Source organism: Nanorana parkeri, unplaced genomic scaffold (genome assembly GCF_000935625.1).
Source record: "Nanorana parkeri isolate BGI_ZX_2015 unplaced genomic scaffold, ASM93562v1 scaffold141, whole genome shotgun sequence".
Classification (NCBI taxonomy): domain Eukaryota; kingdom Metazoa; phylum Chordata; class Amphibia; order Anura; family Dicroglossidae; genus Nanorana; species Nanorana parkeri.
Window position 1 is genome coordinate 1,435,446 of NW_017306409.1, and position 19,802 is coordinate 1,455,247.

At 40.8% G+C, this 19,802-nt stretch overlaps 1 protein-coding gene across 1 annotated transcript in view; it reads left to right on the forward strand.

Annotated features, from left to right (window-relative positions):
• ANKFN1 (ankyrin repeat and fibronectin type III domain containing 1) overlaps positions 1-19,802 on the forward strand; it is a 206,739-nt gene that overhangs the window by 3,668 nt on the left and 183,269 nt on the right. The window contains exon 2 of the mRNA XM_018554068.1: positions 15,310-15,505. Within this exon, the coding sequence (XP_018409570.1) occupies positions 15,326-15,505 (180 nt within the window). The 5' untranslated portion in view covers positions 15,310-15,325. The remainder of the gene's footprint in view (positions 1-15,309; positions 15,506-19,802) is intronic.

Here is a 19,802-nt window from a genome sequence, read left to right on the forward strand (position 1 = left end):
GTGAACAAGCCCTTAGGGCAGGGGTAGACAACCTCGGCTCTCCAGCTGTGCTGAAACTACAAATCCCATAAGGCATCGCAAGCCACAGTCATGACTTCCATAGGCAGAAGCATGATGGGATTTGTAGTTTCAGCACAGCTGGAGAGCCAAGGTTGCCTACCCCTGCCTTAGGCTGAGTTCACACCATTTTCTGAAACAGATCTGGACCAGATCTGGAACAAAGTGGATTGCAATTTTACCGCGAATTGGCCACGATTGGAATTTTAAAAATATATATTTATTTAGATTAAAATGGTCTTACAGGTGCGTTACAGACTTTTTTGATGCGTTCCAGACCAGACAAAATAGGACAAGCAGTATTTTTCTGGTCTGGAAAGGACTGCGCTGGTGGGAACAGAGGCCAGAAATAGTATAGGGATACATTGGGATGCATTTTGGGTCCGGAAGCGGTCTGGTCTGGAGGTAATCTGGATGTGGTGTGAATGGGCCCTTAGGGGATATGCCCATTACACACCATAAACTTTGACATACTGCGTAGATTCTTCAAATTAGAGATGAGTGAAATGCTGAACGGGTGGTTGTGAAAGTTATGTGACTCCATTTCACCTGACCAACATAAAGAGAAGACTTGGGACAGCTGATTCCAACTTTCATCTTTTAGGTTCTAAGATGCTTCAGTTTATGAATAAATGGCAACTTCATTGACTCATCTATCACTTTTTGTATGAAATATAATATTTTACTCTGTATTAATGTAATATATTGTTTTAAAAATTGTCTCAATCCACAGGTGTATAATACATTAAGGGGTTTATTCTCAAAGCTAGCCGAAGGATCAGCCGTAGCTTAAATGTTAAACTTAAATGTTTATAGCACGGCCACAGAATCACTTAACATTCTCTTAACTCACCACTTCCTTAGCTCAACCCTTAAGCTCTGTTCACACCTAGGCATATCAAATATGCGCGTTTGTCGCGCGTTTCGTGACGCGTGTTTTTACCGCAATTCATGGTAAAAAAACGCTCGACAAGCGCGCGTTTCCGAGGGCTACTTGGCTGTATCTCAATGGAAACGCGCGACAAAAACGCAACAAAGAAGCTCATGTACCTTTTCAGGCGAGGGCCGCTTTGTAGCACGTTCAGATGGGCTGAAATATGGCAAGGTGTGAACCATACCCATAGAAAACAATAGGATTTTCATGTTTGAGCGTTTTGTAGAGCGTTCGTAGAGCGTTGAACGCGCTACAAAACGTACAGGTGTGAACCAGGCCTGGTTCACACCAAGCGCGTTCCAGGTGCAGAGCAGTTGCAGACCGGATCAAAACTGCGTCCAATGTATTCCAATGGTATTTTGGGCTCTAGTTCACACCGCAACTCAGGAACACATGCAAACACATACCAGTTTTACCAACTCAGGAACACATGCAAACACATCAAAAACACATGCAAACACCCTGGAACGCACACTAAAAGCCCATTCTAAAAAAAAAACAAAAAAAAACGGCCCGGAACGCATCAAAAACGCGGCATGAACGCGGCACAACCCACTGCACTGCGTATGCAGAAACTCATGCAGATCTGGTCTGCATTTGGTGGGAACAAGCCCTTACTGCCACTAGATGAGTGTTGCCAATTTTCATACCGCACAGTAAGCCCCTGCTGAAAAGATTTTCCTCAGCCTCCCAGGAGTTTAGCTGCCTTTCTGCTCCCGTGGCTGCCCTGTCTTGGTCTCTATTGCCCAGCTTCACAGGGCAGCAACTGTTTATCCTTTCCCTGCCACCGACATAAGGCTTAGGACAGAACACAACTGTTTCACAGCTGTTTCCAGCTGGCCATGTCAGAAAGGCTTACATCGGTGGCTTTTACAGTTCTGCTATATGGTCATGAACTTCTACCAGAACTATTCAGCTTGTGGGTGTCCTTTAAAATAATAGCTGTCATCAGCAGCTGACAAGCCGCTGATAACAGCTATTAATAAAAAACAGTGGCTCTGTCTCTGCATGGCCTAGCGGCTCAGGATGAAGAGCCGGAGGATCAGATACATCAAATATCAGTGACAATTACTGATCCTCTGTGTGCAGGACAAACACTGGAGTGATCAGGTGGTCATTCTAGTGTTTGTAAACAACTAGGCACACATAGTACTATGTGTCCCCAGTTATGACTGAAAAGGAAGTGTTTTACATCACTTCCTGTTCATGAGTTTCTGAATGGGTAGAAGCACTCACTACAGAGGCTTCTGTCCATGCATAACTGGATGATAATTAATATTTCATTATCACCAGTCTCTGAATGAATGGCAAGCCTTTGTAATGAGTGCTTTCCATTCATTTAGAACCGAGGCTGCAGAAAGAGATTGAGGACTCTGCGTCCTCAATTTCTTTTTCCTATTTCAAAAAGGTAATATAAGGGATTTAGAGCCCAGGTATTTCCCCTATGCCCCCACCCAGTAAAAAAAATAAAACTAATAAAAACATAAATAAAACAATAAAAAAAAAGACCCCCCCACACATACACACAAATTAAACACTTGCAACAGTGTGCAACATATTGTGGTGTGTGCTTAGAATACATCGCAATGCTTGATTTTTTCCTTTTTCAAAATTCAAATTAATTTAACTGTGGCAGCACCTGGCAAATCGTTGTGGCGCATTGTGTGCGTTGTTAAACTCTGTGTTGCGATTAAATGTACACCTGTATAATTTTATCACAACACACACACCAGCACAGTGCACAAACAATTTTTAACATAAGTCGCTTATTTACAGTTTTACATTACTTTTTGCAAAAAGGCCTAATTTAAAATGTACAAATATTTGTTATTTATTAACTCAATACAGTTTTATCTTTTAGATTTAGTCGGAAAAGTATTGTCACGGATACCGGCACAGGTGACCCCACACCTGCGCAGGTACCCACACAGGCAGACCAAACACGTGTGACCACACAGGACAAGGCATAATGTATGATACACGGACCAGGCAAGGATGTTAGATATGTATAGGTTGTTTAATATACTGTACACCTTAGACTTATAGCAACAACCAACAACAAGGCTCAGGACCGCACACAAAAGACACATGAAACAGGACTTCAAACAGGGTTCAGGAATCACAGGTAACAAGGTTCAAAACAGGATTCAGGACTCACAGGTAACAAGGTTCAAAAACAGGATTCAGGACTCGCAGGTAACAAGGTTCAAACAGGTTTCAGGACAAACGGGAAACAATACTGAGCCATCGTCCTGACTGCAGGGAGTGTTTAAATACCCACCCAGGAAGCACCAGGTGATGGCTAAGTGCTGGGAGACACCCGCAGGTGAGCACTGGAACTGCAGGGCCAGCTCCAACGCCACCTGGAGGCGCTCTGGATCCTGACAAGAATTTTTCTTGTGCACTGATACTGATTTTAGTGTGCTTTTATCAATGTCATTTTTTGTTTTTGTCAGTTTAATATTGATGTGGCAAACATTTGTGCAATTATCGCAGGGCCTACAAAATTAGTAGCACCATCTTTTTATTCTACCAGGCCTGTGCTTTCAGAAAATATATGGTTTGGGGGTCTTTTACAAACACTAGCAACACAGCAGTAGAAAATCAAAACGATGGTAAAAATTGCAAAAATGGTGTGGCCAGCTGAGGTTTAATGCGTTCGGTAGGGCTTGGCAGCGAAAGGGTTAAACTTTAGGTGACTTTTGCCCCAACCTTTTGGTTAAATGTTCCTGCTCAGATAAAATAAATTGTATGTAAGTATATATGTGTGTGTGTGTATGTGTGCGTATGTGTGTGTATGTATATATGTATATATGTATATATATGTATATATATGTATATATATGTGATTGGCAGGTTGTTGCATAAACCCAATCTTGACCAGTTGTTTTTAAGCTGTCTTCCATATGCATAGGTCAAAAATAGACTATAATTTCCCTTTAACGCTTTAAAAAAACCCATCAATCCAAGGTACCATTAGGAAGAGTGAACTGACAGGACACTTTGATTTGTTAAAATCAATATTCATAGCCTATGAACCAAAGTTCAAAGCTGTGGCCATTTGTTCTTCCCAGCATCACAAATGAGCAGTACAGTGTAGAGAGAAGGATGACATTTAATACTCTGGGGTACCAGAGGCTTATGCTGCCATTGTATTTTTTTTTCTTCATGCTTGTGCTTGCTGATGTTATTGCAGCTTGTGAATCAGATGCTGAACTGATATGTCATTCCCAATAGATGGGGACAAAAGCCATCAATGTCAAACAGTTCTTAATAAAGTTGCATGTCTGCAGACAGTATGGCAATGTTATACTAAAGTGATGGTGCAAATTACATTCCATGTAGACTGAATGTGTGTTTAGGGGCTGATCGAATAATATACTTTTGTTCTTATTTCCATGTTAAATTTATAAACGTCAAAAAAAACAAGATTATGTCTATAGGATCATTAAAAAAAGCAAAGTAAATGTCAAAGTGAACCTTTTCTTGTACAAGTTTGCCCTACCCACTGCACTATCTGAAAGACAAAATCTCACAGTAGTCCAGAATGCTTAGACCATTGGTGGGTCGCAAACCCGTGTTAAGTGGATCCCTGCATGCCTTCCACTTTTCTGTCAGATCTTGCGCCAAGCAGCTATTCAAAATATGCTGCCCGGCACTGAGTCACCCTGAGGTAGGGTGGGCTTGAGCTATGGCCGCAAGGGAGCTCCATCCATACATGCATTGCTTACAGCTCACTCTTATGTCCTTGTAGAGGTGCCTGGACAGGAGTGATGTCACATTCTGGCTCCCAGCACCTCTACAGGGCACACAAGGGAGTCGTACAAGCAATGCACATATGGACGGAGCTCCATCACAGCACAGCAGACCACACTGGACCCCAGGCTGAGGATACTATCCGGGTCTTGTAAGGTAGGGCGACTGGGAGGATCTTAAAAAAAAAAGGAAAACATTTTTGGAGTGTGTGTCAGATTGTGTTTGTGGTTGTGTGTCTGTCAGTGTTTTTGAGAGCCTGTTCACATTAGTACAGTGCGTTATTCGAACAGCCCTGTGCCATTAACGCACTGTACCACACAATCACACCAACTACATGTTCTGGTGCAGGAGGTGCGTTACCATTTATTTGGCACCCCAAACACACCTCCCGCCCACAGCTTAATCAGCCGCATGAAACGCATGGTACCGCAATGCCGTGCGTTCCTTTGCAGTGCAACTTGGGTTGCAACTTTATGACGAACGACAAATGTGGGTCCTGAGGTTACACAGGTTGAGAACCACTGGCGTAGACCTTTGATTATGAGATCACTACTGAAGGGAAGGTTTTGGGTTGGCTCTTTCAACTGTATTCCTTTATTAGTTTGTTGTTCTTTATGAAGCGTTAGAGGAGATTTGCAATGAGCGCAGCAGCAGGTAATGATGTTCACTAGTGACCAGCCAAATGTAATACTTCAGGGTGGGTTTTGCACCTGTTTGTTAGTGGGCATAAGTTAAAATTGAACTCCATCCAAAACTTGTAATTTTTAGATTGTGATTTCTATCACAATGGCACTTTCTGTTCCTTCAGCTCACACTGAAAACAAGAGCTGAAAACAAACCTTAATCACACAAATGTTCTTAAAAGGTTCCTGGGAGATGGACCTGATTAAAGATGAAATGAAGAAAAGAAGACTTTAGCTTTTACAGTTTTAGCAAATATCCCTGTGTTTTAAAATGAGAGACCAATTATTTCCTATCACCAGCCTGTTGTCACCCTTTGAGTTGAAACTGGTTGAGCTCACGTGCTGATGGTCAGAGATCTTCCACATACCTCAAATACTGTGTTACTCCGTAACTTAACTCCCATTTGCCATATTTTTATTCAAGCATTAAACTTTGGATAAGTAGCAGCCACATTAAAACCATTATGCGTCCAATCCCTATCTTCAAAGAAAACCTCTGCTATGAGTAACACCCTAAAGAGGACCAGTGCTTTGGGAGCTGTGACGCAAAAATACAAGAGGAGAACAAACGATTTGCCACCAGTATTGCCTCTTTGCTGCCTGCAGCTGATCTCTTCCCCATTACTGACTTACCTTGCCTTGTTTTGTGTCTGTGGGAAGGCAGCCATATTGGTGGAGGCAGAGTTGTGCATCCCTTGATAACAAATGGGGGAATGACTTTGAGGCATTTGAAAACATCCAGAAAGCATAGATAAATGAAGACACACATTTCCGTTTTGGGATTTCTGCAGCAGGATTTCCAAATCTGCCGATTTAGATGCGGCCGATGTCACCTGTTCAATTTAATGACCGGGTGACAGCAGGCGCATCTGTAAGCTGCAGTCCAAATGCAATGGTATGTGATATGATTACATGCAGTGTGGAATAGATCACTATCCCCGGACGTATCTGTTGTGCAATTACATGTACACTGCCACTTACAGGTGCAGCCAATGTCATTCGGTCATTCGCTTGTACGGGTGACAGTGGCTGCATCTGAATGGGACAGTCAGGATTCCTGCCACAGGAATCTGTTGGTTAAATCTAATAACACCCTAAAAAGATGAATATGTAATATGCTTGAACAGACCATCAATGCAAATAAGTTATTTAGATAGATCACCGATGCGAAAATGTTATTTGGCTCGAAACCAACACTTCTGTAAAGTATTCTGGCTCCTTGGGGAAACAGCCCTGGGACTAATATCGGCCTGACTAATATAGGCTAATATCAACCTTAAGTGTGCAAGCTTACTTGCTACGTTTATACCTATGTTTTCATTCTGATGTATTAAAGTTACGTGGGACCTTCCCATTGAGTTTCTGGCCGATATTGTTTATCTTTAGATAGATGCCAAATCCTTACCTGCTTATTGCTACATTATTACAGAAGCATTGTTCCTTTTCTTAAAGGGACACTTATAAACTAAATTTATCATATTTGTGTATCACAGAAGGAAGGACAGTGTCAGCACCAATTCAGAGATGATTTGAGGATCTACAGCCAATTGATACACAAATAAGATACATTTTTGTTAATAGTTAAGGTATTTGAATGCATTTTAACATTTATCTCCTGAGTATAGTGTCCCTTTAAATTGTATTGAGGATATGTAGTCAGTTTAGAGATCTGCAAGAACAGCCCATTGTTTGAAATGATGGGTATGAGAAACCAGCTTCAGCCTTTCTCCCACTTTAACTGTTCCTCTGACTTTCAAACTTTTGTCTGTCTGTCACTACACCTATGTCCAGGCAAGAGATCACCACCATTAGCTAAATTAGCCTCTACACAGGGGCTGCGCCTGTCTAGATTGGCTTTTATGCTGCTGTCAGCCTCTGCACCTTTCTAATACTTCCTTTGCTCTGTCTTTCCATGGTGTACGATGGGGTGTTGCTAGGCAACACAATTTAATGAATGGTACTCTACTCCTAAACTGCTACATGTGAACATACAGTGTTTACTATAGTGAGCACCTGCTAAGTGAAACAAATTGTATGTTCATTGTTGCCTGCAGGTTATAAGATGGATTCCCAGGATGTGAAGCTCAAGAATCTCAAACCCGTTATTTGAATAGATGTTTATTTTGAAGTATTTTCAGATAGAAATAAAAGGAGTTAGTCAACCATACGAGAATATTATGATAATGAATTAGAATCGTAGGTTGAACCATTCATTATTTTTTTTTTTTTCATACATTTCAGAAAGTCCATTATTGAGCTCCTGCTCCTCCCACTGAAGTTTCCAACTGTTCCCTCCAGAATAATTGAATCTCATTCCTATTTCTGCAGTGACAGCAGCCATAATTTCTGTAATGTAACAATAATTAAATCCCAAGAGGGAAAGGGATACCCCATAGAGTTCCTGGTAATGGCAAGTAGGAATGCCATCGGAGCCCTTAAAGTGACTCTGTCGCTTATCTGTCAAAATAAAACATAACGTTCCCTGCATGAAAAGTACCTAAATACCTTTTCCAGTGGGAGGCCTGTTGGCTCTTCCAGAGCTCTGAACGCAGCTAGTAGTTGATACTTTCAAGTGTGTTGGATAGTGTGTCTTCTGCTGGCTGTTCTGGTTTTCCGAACCTCCGGCAATTCACTCGCTGCCTTTCACCACTATTCTCATAGGGGCCAAACAGGAGTGAGTGAATTGCTGAATGCCGCCAAACTGCATTTGGCTCGGTTATTCTGCCCGCTACCTACGAGGTAGCGAGCAGTATTAAAAAAGATGTAAACAAAGGAAAAATAAGAAAAAAACAGTGTGGGGGGCATCCTCCCAAACCATACCAGACACTTTAGGTCTGGTAGGAATGTTAGGAGGGACCCCAAGTAAAAGCTAAGTGTGTGGGGTCCCCCCCCCCAAAATTCAGCCCTTTAGGTCTGGTAGGAATTCTAAGGAGGAACTCCACCCCCAAAAGGGGGGAAAAAAACGTGGGGTCCCCCCTAAATTTCTCAACCAGACCCTTAATCCAAGCACAGGCCTGGCAGGGCTGGAAAGGAGGGGGGGGGATGAGCAAGCGCAGCCCCCATGCCATACCAGGTCTCATGCCCTGGGCACTGGGAGGGTGCTTTTTCAGGGTTACTCCTGAGGACGCTGGGCTGTCATTGAATGACAGCAACTGGGCGGAGCCAGCCATGACATCAAAAGCCTAGACAAGTACAGTTCTTTTCCTTAAATGTTGCAAAGAGCCACAGAAGCAGTATTTGTAAAGTCTTCCAGAAGATGAGGCCAGGTAAATTGGGTAATCTCTTTCTTAAAGCAAAATTCCAGTATTTTAGAAAACCTCCCCACACACACAAGTTTGACATCTTTTGGGCGGTGACAATACATGCTCTTCTTCCTCTTCTGCCTGTGATGACATTGTCCGGCCTTTAATACTGCCTAACATCAGTGCTGCTCTCTGCAGTATTGTACTGTGAGCCTAGGCTAACATGGTGTGTCTATGACATCCTTGGCTCACAGTAAGGAGTTTGGATGATGCTGATCATCATTTCACCAGGAAGTGAACTGACTTTGGAGCAAAGTTTCGGCAGGGGACAGTGCTGGACATGAGATGAGTATTACAGCAAGAGCTGCTTTTTTTTTCTTTTTGCAATATGCTGGGCTTTGTATTTATTTTTTTCACTGGCATTCTGACTGTAAGTAACTAACTGGATCAGAGACCAAATATAAGTGGAGAAATAGAGCCACGCACTGCGGGACAATACAGTTTCTCTTTCACGTAATAAATATGGTGCAACTGTGTCCTCAATGGCTGGGGACCACCTATACCTTATGTCAGGGCTCAAAATTTGAAGTCCTGAGCAACTAGCCAGGCCTTAGAGTCACTAGCCACCAGTTGCCCCACCTAACCCTTACCCTGCCCCGGCCTTAACTCCGCCCCTAAACACACCCACTTAAATAACCTTATGATAATTCTTATCTTCTGATAGTTGCCGCTTGTAAACAGCAGATTAGGGATTCCTGCTGCAGGAAAACGCAAGTTCCTGACGCAGGAATCTCTAATCACACCTGAAATATACTGTAGGTGTGAATGGGGCCTAATATACACATACACTAAAGGTGTCCATACGACTGCTGATTATCGTACGATAATCGTGGGTGATCCCGCGATTGTACGATAATCGGCAGGTGTATTGGCAGCGTGTGACCACTTCTACTGTAAGGTCGTATGACTTTTGTCTTCCAAGCACGCTGGAAAACCTTGCGAAAATCGTACAATTTTTGGCGGGTTGGTGGCGTGTTCGGAAGACGAATGCCGCACCGGCCGGTGTGCCCACTCAGCACTGCAATCACCGGAAGCCCTCCCTTCAGTGGGTAGGGCTTGCGATGATCGCAAGTACGATCTGCCTGTCCAAGATATTATTAACCCCCACCATAAAATAATCCATATAGCCAGGCATCGATCCTGCTCACATGCATTCTTTCTTTCGGCCAGAGCTCAGAATTGTCAGCGCTCCGGCAGAAGGAAGCCAGAACTGACAGGAGCTGCTCTGCGGTCTGCATCCGACACAAATGCAGACTGTGGAGCTTCTCCCGCAAGTCAGGTACGCGGTCTGCGACCGTGTGCCTGACATGTCAGCTGGCTGTGGGCCACAAAGTATCGGCTCCCGGGCCGGAGTTGGGCCGTGAGCCGGTACTTGGAGACCCAAATTTCTAGGCGAGTGGAAATTTTGAGCCCTGCCTTATGTAATTACTGCTCAGTGCTGTAAGTTTGTTTTTGTTTTTTTTATTATGCTTAATTATATTGATACCTCACCCACTTCTAGAAGCTGGGTGCTCTCTTTCTGTGACTGACTAGACATTGCTTACACAGAACACTCTCTTTACAACCAACAGCTGTGCAAGCTGCTTTGCATGAGGACCAGTATTTAAGATGCCAGAAAATCCTTCCTAACTGCTCCTTCCTACCAGAGAAGCAGATTCACTCCATCAGAGGCCTTACTAAATATTTTTAAAGCTGAACTCCAGATAAGAAAACTTTAATTTAAATATATTCTTCAATAGCCACAAAGGATATAAAGCCACTTTGAGTGTTCCAAATGCCTTAGTTAACCCAGATATTAACTATAACCGAATCAAACAGTGATCAGACCACAATCTCGACTAGAGGAAGCCACGGCCAGGTGTCAGAGCGGGGAACATGGCTGTGGTCGTGTTCATCACACGATGTGGAGTTTGCGAACGGAAGCAAGATTTTGCCGAACTTTCTGTTCGCGAACCGAATTGTTCGTGAACAGAAGCGTTCGTGAACTGCGGTATTACTGTATTTAGACAATATTCACTTATCCTGGAGTTCAACTTTAAAGAAGAATGATAATGTGAGCAACGTGATTTGCATGATTGTGTCTTTGCAGATTTGATTTCTCATTCACAGTGACTCACAGCCTCATTGTTCCAACCTATAGAATCAGCACACGTAGTCACATGTGAACATATTGTACTTTTCTGGGTTTGAATTGCAATTTTCCCAGATGCTGTTTCTAAGAATTTCTCTACTTCATATTCAAATTACAATCTTTCCACCTCATTATTGTTTAAGTATTTTTTTAATAATGCAATATTTGTTTATTAGAAGGAATGTATGAAGCTAAAAATGACATTACAGAATATACATTTTTATAGTTGATCTCCAGGCTGATAATGTTTAAAACATTGAATGCGGTTATGTATTTTTTAATGACTTTATTTTACCATATCACAAAAAGTGAACAGTCACAGATTGTGACCGGTATTTGGAAAAAAGAGAGTTTGGAAGCTATAAGCTGGTAAACCTAGAGGGAGCATTAACATAATATTGAATACCTCGGGAAACATTGACTTCAGGCAAACCAGTTGAGCCCTTTTTGTTTTTCATTTTTAAAACACAGCATAATGTTTAAGAGATATGATTAATAATGATAAGATGATTAAATAATCAAAAGAAGATTAGAGAAAATAGACAGGAGCAGAGAGGAGAAGGTAAGGCAGGGATGAGGGGAGGTGGGGATAATCATATAAGAAAGAAAGAAAAAGGGGGAAACGTGGTGGTTGTTAGTTTATTTGAGATGTGTTTGTTTAAGTTTTTTCTCAGTCAACCTTTTCTCATGAAAACATTACGTTCACTTTCCAAATTATGGCAGTTTTAGAATATCATAGCTGGTGCAGATTTAAATTAAGTTATAGAAAAATTCAGTTACGTAATTGCTTTGCAACAATTACTTGTTTTATCACTTTTAAGCAAAAGTAAAGCTTTTTGTTGTTTACATTTGTCCAATAAGTACAATAGATGTGTTGGAATTGGTTGGAATTTGCTACATTTAGTTCAAGAAATTCTTTTTTTTGTACGTAGGAGAATCATGAATCAGCCTTCCCAATTATCATTCTACACAATATGTTTAGGAGGATCAGTCCATGTCCGCTTCCGGTAGGTTATTTCATTGGGGATTTTGTAATAGTATACCTTTTTGTTCAGGACATAAGTCCTTATGGTATAAACAACCGGAGCAGATGGAAGGCACAAGTGGGTTCTAGTCATTGTAGATGTGTCACAGATCTCTAGAAGATTCTGAGCTTCATATTGAAGCAATTAGGCTGAAGAATGTTCAAAATTTTTAGCATTTTCAAAGCATTAGCTAGAACGACAGCTGAGGCCTGGGTTCTTAGGTCTACATCGAAGGATTGTGAAACCTTTGTTCTGTTTACCCCTGATAACCTTGGCAATTACTACAGGAATTTGTATTGTTGTTGGTTTTTGGTTTTAACCAGTGAATACGCAGCCATTTTACATTTCTGTGTAATAAACGTCTCAAAGTGGCTCCCTTCAATTTTGTGGGAAACTGGTGTAATGGAACTACTCGTGGGATGCTCTTGGAAGTAGCTTGTGGTTAGTCTTGAGGTTTGGAGGGCAAGTGAAATCCGTAGAGGTGTCAGGTTGGATATGCGTGCTGTAGCCTAGCAAGACTAATTCTCTTCTTGTGTTATTCTGCATCCTCCATTATTTTATTACATATTTCATTCAAGAAAGTGCACTAGTGTGCCCCTCATGGTGGTAATTGTGGTCAAGCTAAATAGATACAGGTTTTTAGCCATAACATTTCTAAGGGGCGGATATTTGGTATCTAGTAGTGGAAGAAGAGGGATGGCAATCCAGGAATGTGTACCTATAAAATCAAGTTGCCAATGGCAGCTCCCATTTTTCTGTTCTGACAGGTTATTTTTAATTTACTTTTCTCCAGTACTCACACAAATTAAAATAAAAAAATGAATATGTAAATACAAATATATGACTGAAAACAGAATGATCCAGTAGGATCAAAAGCATATCATACTGCAGCTTTTACAACTCATGCCCAGGGTCCATGTAACGTAAATTGGGGTGTATTTCCCCACCTGGGAGCCACCACCCATAAAAATCAATGGCTGTATGCGGGTATACGCCAGACTTGTGCAAATACCCGTGCATTATGTAAATGCATGTTTGTGTTCAGCTCCTGGTTTACATTTTAGTACAAAGGAATTGTGCAATACTTAATACATGTCTATGTTTGACTATATGTTAGCACTTTAATCCATTTTGAATATGACTGAATGATTCTAGACCGGTTCTTTGTCATTGTAAGGGACATATTTGGACACATATCCCAAGATGATTACCCTGCCTGGTTCCTGGACAATTATAGAGAGAGTAAATCTAACTACTGGAGCCCAAACACTAATGCAGTACTTTCCTTTCTTTCTTGATTGGAGCTCTCCAGACTGTGTGGTACAGATGTCTAAGATGATCTTTGAGAAATGGAAATTGTAAACCTCTGGATTCCTCTTACTAAGATACACTGTAAACAACTTTATAGGACACAACAGAAAGATGTATAACAGAATGCTTGAATTGTGGGGATTTCTAAAGTTACACCATGGTGACATTTGTAATAATCTATTTAGTGTGTGGTTCCTGTAAGATAGTTCATGTTTTCCCAATAAATGTTTGGTTGTTTGTTTTTTGAATGAATGTAGCATGGTGGCCATATCTATACATATTGTGGTTTAGTGTTTGTAGAGTCCTTAAACAGTGAAGAATTCTTGGGGTATTAGTTTTTGCATATCGGGGATTGCAAACCGGACCACTCTAGGAAGGTTGGCGGTCATTACACTGAAGGGATTTTTTTCATACTTGTGCAACTACATACAGCTGTAATGACATACAACCCCGAGCGCAGACTGTCTGTACTGTTATTGTGAGATGAGATACGGAAAGTGAGTCTCATGCTCACCTATACCCAGAAGTGAATTTCACAGTTTTGATTGGAATATCAAAACAATTGGATTATAGAAGGTTCAGATTGAAATGTTAGTATACCTCAGTATACCTCAGGCCATGTTAGTACAAACCATGTAAGTGTTCAGCGTTTGAGGGTAAATATTTAAAAGAATAAATATAACCAACAATTCAAAAGGGAAAAAAAAGATCTCCAATAAAAGTGTCATGCATTAACTCATGCATTTCATGCATTAAAATCAAGGTCTCTCACTGGTTTTATAAAAGCATCTAAAACTTCTTAGCAGTGAGGTGCTACGCTCACCAAGTTCGATTGTATTATGTTCACATTGTTTAGCTATTTACGGTCTTGAAATACAACTATGCAACAATATAACAAACTATTTATAACGTTGTGTAGGACTATTAAAAAAGAAACCCCAGCTCTGTTGAAAATAAATCTACAAATTGTAAAAGAAGATGAAAACAGTCCTGAACATTTGCTGCCATATTTTAAAATGATTAAATGCAAGATCCTGCTCTCTTTGTAACCACATTTAGGTTAGGTTCAGATATCGGCAATCTCGGCGTTACATCCACGTGGCAATCGGTAAAAAAAAGGTACATGTACCTCTCTTTTGCGACATGTACTTTACATTTTTTTTAAACGCAATCGTGTGTGATTGCAGGGGCGGTATCGCAGGAAACCGTGCGATCTGCCCATCACAACTGGGGTGCCATTAGAAGATAATGGCACCGTCAGCGCGATCGACATTGGTGGGCGGATCTATTTTGCACGGTAAGGGATTGCGGTGGAGTGAACCTAGCCATAGTCTCAGTGTTGTAACAAGAAACATTGCTTTCCCAGCACCCTGTTAGATATGCAGGTATCTCATAAAGGTTGAACCTCCCAGTGCAGTAAACCTGAGAACCTTGTCCATCCAACCTGTAATTTGACCTTAAATTGGAATCTGACTCATTGTGGTAGGGGGAGCTCTTAATGTGGACATAATGGGACATAATGTGCATGTGGCACACTACTGTGCTCTTCTCCAGGATTCTGTTTCCACTTCTACTGCCACCATGTTCACCGCTGGATCCTACAACGCTTCTGTCATTGGACTGCAACTGATGATTTAATCTGCTCAGGAGTTACATTGTCTCCAGCATCCAGCTCTATTTTCTGCACACCCAGAATAGAGCTGGGATGTACACTGCATAGCACATGCCTTCCTGTATGTCCCTTCTGTCTAAAAAATTCCTACTGATTGTTGCAGGACTTTAGTTTAGATTTCTGAATAAGATAGTGATCACACTACAGGAGCAATGGGGACAGGCTTCTGTAAAATCATGTTTACATAGAGAAGAAAAATAATGTTTTATTGTCAGTTATATAACTTAATGTTAGTCTGCTTAAACGAAAAGGTGAGTATAAAAAAAATAATAAAAAAATGGATTTAGTAACAGTTATGTATATTCTATTTATTATTATATATATGTTTTTAGCTACATTTAGCAGATATATATCATTATGGCAATTGTAGCCTGTTTGTATTGCTTTGGAAGCACACGATACAAGTGAGGAATTTCACTGTAGTATTTTTTTTTTAAGGATTTGAAGGGCAAGGATGACCCAGCAAATGCAAAATCTACAGCTTACTCAGTCTAAAAAAATCACAGCGCCCTCTTCACCCAATGCTGCCAAGCGCCTCTATCGAAATCTCTCTGAAAAACTGAAAGGCAGCCACTCGTCATTTGATGAGGCTTATTTCAAAGCAAGAGCGGACCGCTTTCGCAAGCCCTCTGTAGTAAGTGGATTTGATTTTACCTCTGTGATAATGTCAGTGGTGTTCATAAAGTGTTCTGTGGGTTGCCTTAAGCATTTTAGAATGCTGGTGAGAATTATTTACAGTTCACGTTTACTAGTTCATGTAAAAATGTTTTGTTAACATATGCAGATAAATGTGTCAGTGTTTTAGAATTGGATCAGGACTAAATATATTTAATATAAAGCAGAATAGGGAGCAGGTGACATACTATCCAGAAAGCTCACAGAAACATTCTGCCAAATGTTTTGTTTTTTGATCCAGTCACCTTTGATAGATAACACAGTTTAATCAAGTCTTGCAGCTCACTACAGGCTGCCCCAACCAATACATCTTGGTTTATGACAATAGGAGAACAGCAGCATTAATAAGGTCATTATTATGCTCTCCTTTTCTGTAAGCATAATATAAGGCTGACATCACTGTGGTCATCATGCACTACTCTCCCAGGATATATATTGTGGGATCTGTACAACTTGAACTACTTCTTTCCAAACCCAAAATTCCTTTATCTACTCCACAGTGTTAATACAGAGGGTATTCCAGTGATCCTTATTGTCGAACTGGCCCAGGCAGATGTGGTACTCCAACCTGTTCAAACTTCTGGCAAACACCCTGTGAATGGTTCCAGATTGACTGGATCTCCTATCTCAAGGACTAGTTTACCATCCTGCATAATGGTTGCTGGCTTTAATGGCATGGCTGTTGAGGCCCAAGTCTTAAGAGACGGGGGTCTTTCTGGTTTGGTAATTAAATGTAGGAAGTCTACCTCCCACAAGGTCTGCCATCACAGATAGAAGGCCTATTTCACCTGATTTGAGGAAACCTTTCTAGGAAATAGTCCATGTGAAGAATCCTTACCACTCTGCAATCAGGCCAGGATCAGTATTTAGCCTTAAGCCTTACCATCAAGGAACACATTTCAGTCTGTACAATCTTATTCTAAAGACTACTAGCCTCCCAAGACCTTTGTACAGGGTTTCTCTCATGTTTAAATTTGGTTTTGTTGGCACTTCAAAGACTGCCTTTTGAACCCACTGGGAATATTTCCATGCAACTCTCAGAAGGTTGCATTCCATGTTGCTATCACCTCTGCAAAACGTGTTTGGTTGTCCTATAAAGAACCCTATTTAGTCTTACACAGAGACATGGTGGCATTAAGACCTACAACCTCTTTCTCTTCTAAGATAGTTTTAGCCTTTTATCTCAGCCAGGACATTGTTCTTCCATCTCTAATACATCACATGGAAATTTCTTGTTACTGCTTGGATGTAGTTCATGCTGTGTGTGTTTACCCCTCAGCCACTACTTCCATTAGAGAGACTGACTCTTATTTTGTCATTTATGATGGTTCCCATAAGGGGGGATTCAGCTTCTCTTTCCACCATTTTCTAGGTGTCTCAGACAGAACATTGTCCAGGCTTTTGGTCCAAAGGACAAGGTTCCACCTTTTCTTGTCAAAGTGAACAAGTCTGGGAGTGTTTCTTGGGCATTTCAGCATCAGGCATCTGTTTCCCAGATTTGCAAGTCTGGCACTTGGTCTTCTGTTCACACGTTCTCTAGGTTTTACAAGGTGGATGTTCAGACATCATCTGATGCTGAATCCTGTATCCCTCAATGAATGAAAAAGTAAACAGGATTTTTGTAGAATCCTTTTCTTCAAGTTCATTGAGGAACACAGGTCCCACCCCTCCGTGTTTATGGTCTGGTCTCAACACTTTGCTTTGTTATAAAACTGAATGATACTGGAACTGGGAGGGGTTAAGCAATGCTGGCCACTGGATTTTTTTGTTTGCCAGTGTCCAAGGCCTCTTGTAGATGGCTTTGTAACCCCAAATGTCTCCAAATCCCCTTATCCCTCAATGAACTCAAAGAAAATGATTTTACGTTAGAGTCCAAAAACTATTTTTTTAGAAAAAAAACCCAATACAGTATAACCATAACTGGTAGAATAAAGGCAGAAAGTGAGTTTTAATAACATGTCCGTATCATTAGTTACATAGTATTTGAGGTTGAATAAAGACACAGGTCCATCAAGTTCAACCCATTGTGTGTATGCATGTGACTCTGCGTGTGTATGAGTCCCTGTGTGTTCTTGTTCTTAAGAGTACCTGTACCCCTGAATGTTATTGTCTCTGAGGAAATCGTCCAAATGCTTTTTGAAAGATTGAATACTCTCAGCTGAAATCACTGTCTGCGGCAGTGAGTTCCAAACCCGCTCTAACTGTGAAGAAGCCCCTTGTGCTGAAATCTTTTCTCCACCAGTTTTAGGTGGTGGCCTCTAGTCTTTGTTATGGAGTTTACCGTAAAAAGTTTACTACTGATGTTGCTATCCCCATTGAACATCTTGTACATCAAAATCATATCCCCCCATAATCTCCTCATAATCACCTCACTTCCAGGGTGAACATGTTTAAATTTAGTAACCTTGTCTCATAGCTTTGGTCCTCCATCCCCTTAGTTAGTTTGGTTGCCCTTCTCTGGACTCTTTCCAGCTCAAAGACATCCTTTCTGTGTATTGGTGACCAAAACTGGACCGCATACTCCAGATGAGGCCGAACCAGCGATCTATAAAGTGGTAAAATTATAGATTTGTCTCTACAGTAAATTACCTTTTTAATACAAGCCAGAACTCTGCTCGCTTTGTTTGCAGCAGCCTGGCATTGCAAGCTATTATTCGATCTGTGGCCTACTATGACCCCCAGATATTTATCCATTTCTGACTTCCCTAGAGGAGCACCTATTATTGTGTATTCCGTTTGCCTATTTTTAACCCTGAAGTGCATTACTTTACATTTATCAACATTAAACCTCATCTTCCATATAGTTGCCCACTCCCCTATTTTATCCAGGTCCTCCTGTAATGTTCTATTGTCTAAGTTCGTGTCGATTACCCTCCCAATTTTAGTATCATCAGCAAACAAGAAGACATGACTGTTTACGGCCTCCCCTATATCGTTAATAAACAGGCATCCTCTGAACCAACCCTTTCATTTCTAATATGTAACAGTTATCTGTAATTTTCCAGATATTACTGTGCTTAATGCAGGTTAGAAACACCCAGTGAATGTCCAAAGTGCATATATCTAGACATTTTGCAAAATCAAAGATTTTCTGATTTTTTTTTTTATCAGCCTGTGTTGTCTTATGTGCTTCTCCTCATTATAAGTGATGGAATATATTTTAATATTTATGAGCTGCCTTAATATTTTCTTTTCATAGTGGACATGCTGCTTTGGAATGTATTGTGTATATTTGCTGTGCTAATGCGACCATATTTCATTGCTAAACGATTTTCCAGTGCAGTGGTAGGACATAACTATTCCGAACTAGTCCATATTAAAAAAAATAGGGAGGATTTATTTCGATTGCCGAGGCACAAAACAATTTACTGTTAAATGTATTGTGGCTAGAATGAGAGAGTTTTACTTCTTAGTGATGATAAACGACAGAAAAAAAGAAAACTTACTATATTATATCTCTGAACTCAACATATCTGGTACTAAAAACTACACTGCAAAAACACGTTTAGGCAATTTTTATATCACAATAGATTTTTAAAGTAATGTTCATACTCTGCTTTCCCTGCTTTGCTATATGAGTGCAAAGTGTAGGGAGGAGCACAGCACCTTTTAAGAATGTGCAAGTATGCAGACTCTGTACCACTGTCCTGTTGCAAACCTGCTTTTTGGAGTGCCAGTGACAGTCACCAAAGAGGTTAATGATGATGACTGAAACAGGTGAAGCCAATTGATTCTTCTGTACATCTGCATGTAAATTCGGTACTGTGCGTTCCAGTATGGGCGATCAAACTGTGGGTGGGAGTTGCGTTTGGGGTGCCATTCAAATGAATGGCAATGCACACACCTCCAGTAACCAGAATGTGTGGTAGGTGCGATTAGGGACAGTGTGATTCACGCACTCTACTTGTGTGAACGGGCCCTCATTCTGCTTTGTTTTCACCTCGTTGTCACTATACAGGAAAATCGGGTGACCACTCACCAGCTATGTGTGAACTATTTCTTTATTCTTTTATAAAAGCATTACACAAACGATTAATTGAAACCTCTGATGCATTTCATTTACACAATCGCTCATAGTGTATACTGTGGACGGCAGTATAACCCAGTCGTCTTAGAATAACGGAATCCGGGGTCCCTAAATGAGCTCACAGGAATCAAACTTTACTTAAAATATTACAATCATATTAATGTAAAAAAGGCTGGTTTTGTTATTTTATCTTTTAAATGGACCATTAATTTTATTATATATATATATA